The following is a 1,230-nucleotide window of genomic DNA, read 5'->3' as shown; positions in this document are numbered from 1 at the left end:
AACCACCCTCCTTTATCTACAAGTTAAGGCTTTGGATGAAAGTTTTGTGGGGTTAAAATGTTATATTTAAAATTTGGGTGGTTAACATGTTATATTCAATGTTTTTGAGTGGTTGGTATGTACACCCCTAAAATTAATTAAATTTGTGTTAAAATAACTATTTGAATAGCTTGAGTTGCCATCATGCTTAACTGATCATCTATTTTAAAAACGAGAGCAGAGTCTGAGAAGGTCAGTGAGTCAATTTTTATAATTTCTATTTAGATCAATTAACCTTTAGATTTATTTCAGTATTAATTAATTAATATTTTCTAATTAATTTTCGGGTTTATCACTCCATCTCAAAGAGAGGGTTTGAAACAATTGAATTTCATTGGCATTCCTCTTCTTTTCATGATTTCTTTAGTAAGCAGCATAAAGTTTTGAAAGTTGACTTTTTCTGGCATGCTAAACAACTTAGGTTGGATGCACCCAACCACGTCGTGTGGCTGCAATGAGTGTTGCAGCACGTGTGTCACAGGAAATGGGTGTTAAACTTGGTCATGAGGTTTGTAACACCATCTTAACTTCTCCTTTTTTGATTGATAAGCTGATAACTTAAATCTATGATTGGTTTTGGTATGCTATTTATTGGCAGGTTGGCTATTCTGTCAGGTTTGAAGATTGTACCTCTGAGAAGACTGTTCTAAAATATATGACCGATGGGATGTTGTTGCGGGAATTTCTCAGCGAACCTGATTTAGCAAGCTATAGGTGCTTTATCTATCAAATGATCATAAATATATTTAGGAAGACGTACATACATATTACTCAATTCTTATTTATTTACATATCTAACACCTAAACTTCAATTTTTACTATACATGCCACCTTACTTATGCATGAAGTTGTATTTCACTTTTTTAAGTTAAAATGGTGGCTTTTTTATATAATATGAAAGATTTGGGTGGTGTAAATGTAAAAACTAAAGTTTAGGTGTTAGATATGTAAAGGTGAAGGAATTGGTTAGTATGTATAGAAATGCCCCATATATTTAATGGTATTTGTGCTGTAATTGAATTGCTTCTTTTTCTTTCATACTAAATTTCAGTATAATCATGGTGGACGAGGCACACGAGAGGACTCTTTCAACTGATATTTTGTTTGGCTTGGTAAAGGTGAGTTTTCTTAGTTCCATATCTTTATTAGAACATCCAAACACTATAAATTCCTTGATTATATATATATAGA

At 32.0% G+C, this 1,230-nt stretch overlaps 1 protein-coding gene across 1 annotated transcript in view; it reads left to right on the top strand.

Annotated features, from left to right (window-relative positions):
• Nucleotides 1-1,230, top strand: part of LOC110020538 (pre-mRNA-splicing factor ATP-dependent RNA helicase DEAH1-like) — a 149,260-nt gene that overhangs the window by 112,811 nt on the left and 35,219 nt on the right. Inside the window, exons 19-21 of the mRNA XM_020718677.1 lie at nucleotides 461-547; nucleotides 638-753; nucleotides 1,091-1,157. Coding sequence (XP_020574336.1) covers nucleotides 461-547; nucleotides 638-753; nucleotides 1,091-1,157 — 270 coding nt within the window. The remainder of the gene's footprint in view (nucleotides 1-460; nucleotides 548-637; nucleotides 754-1,090; nucleotides 1,158-1,230) is intronic.

Source organism: Phalaenopsis equestris, unplaced genomic scaffold (genome assembly GCF_001263595.1).
Source record: "Phalaenopsis equestris unplaced genomic scaffold, ASM126359v1 Scaffold000099, whole genome shotgun sequence".
Classification (NCBI taxonomy): Eukaryota; Viridiplantae; Streptophyta; class Magnoliopsida; order Asparagales; family Orchidaceae; genus Phalaenopsis; species Phalaenopsis equestris.
This window is presented reverse-complemented; position numbering and strand designations above follow the sequence as displayed.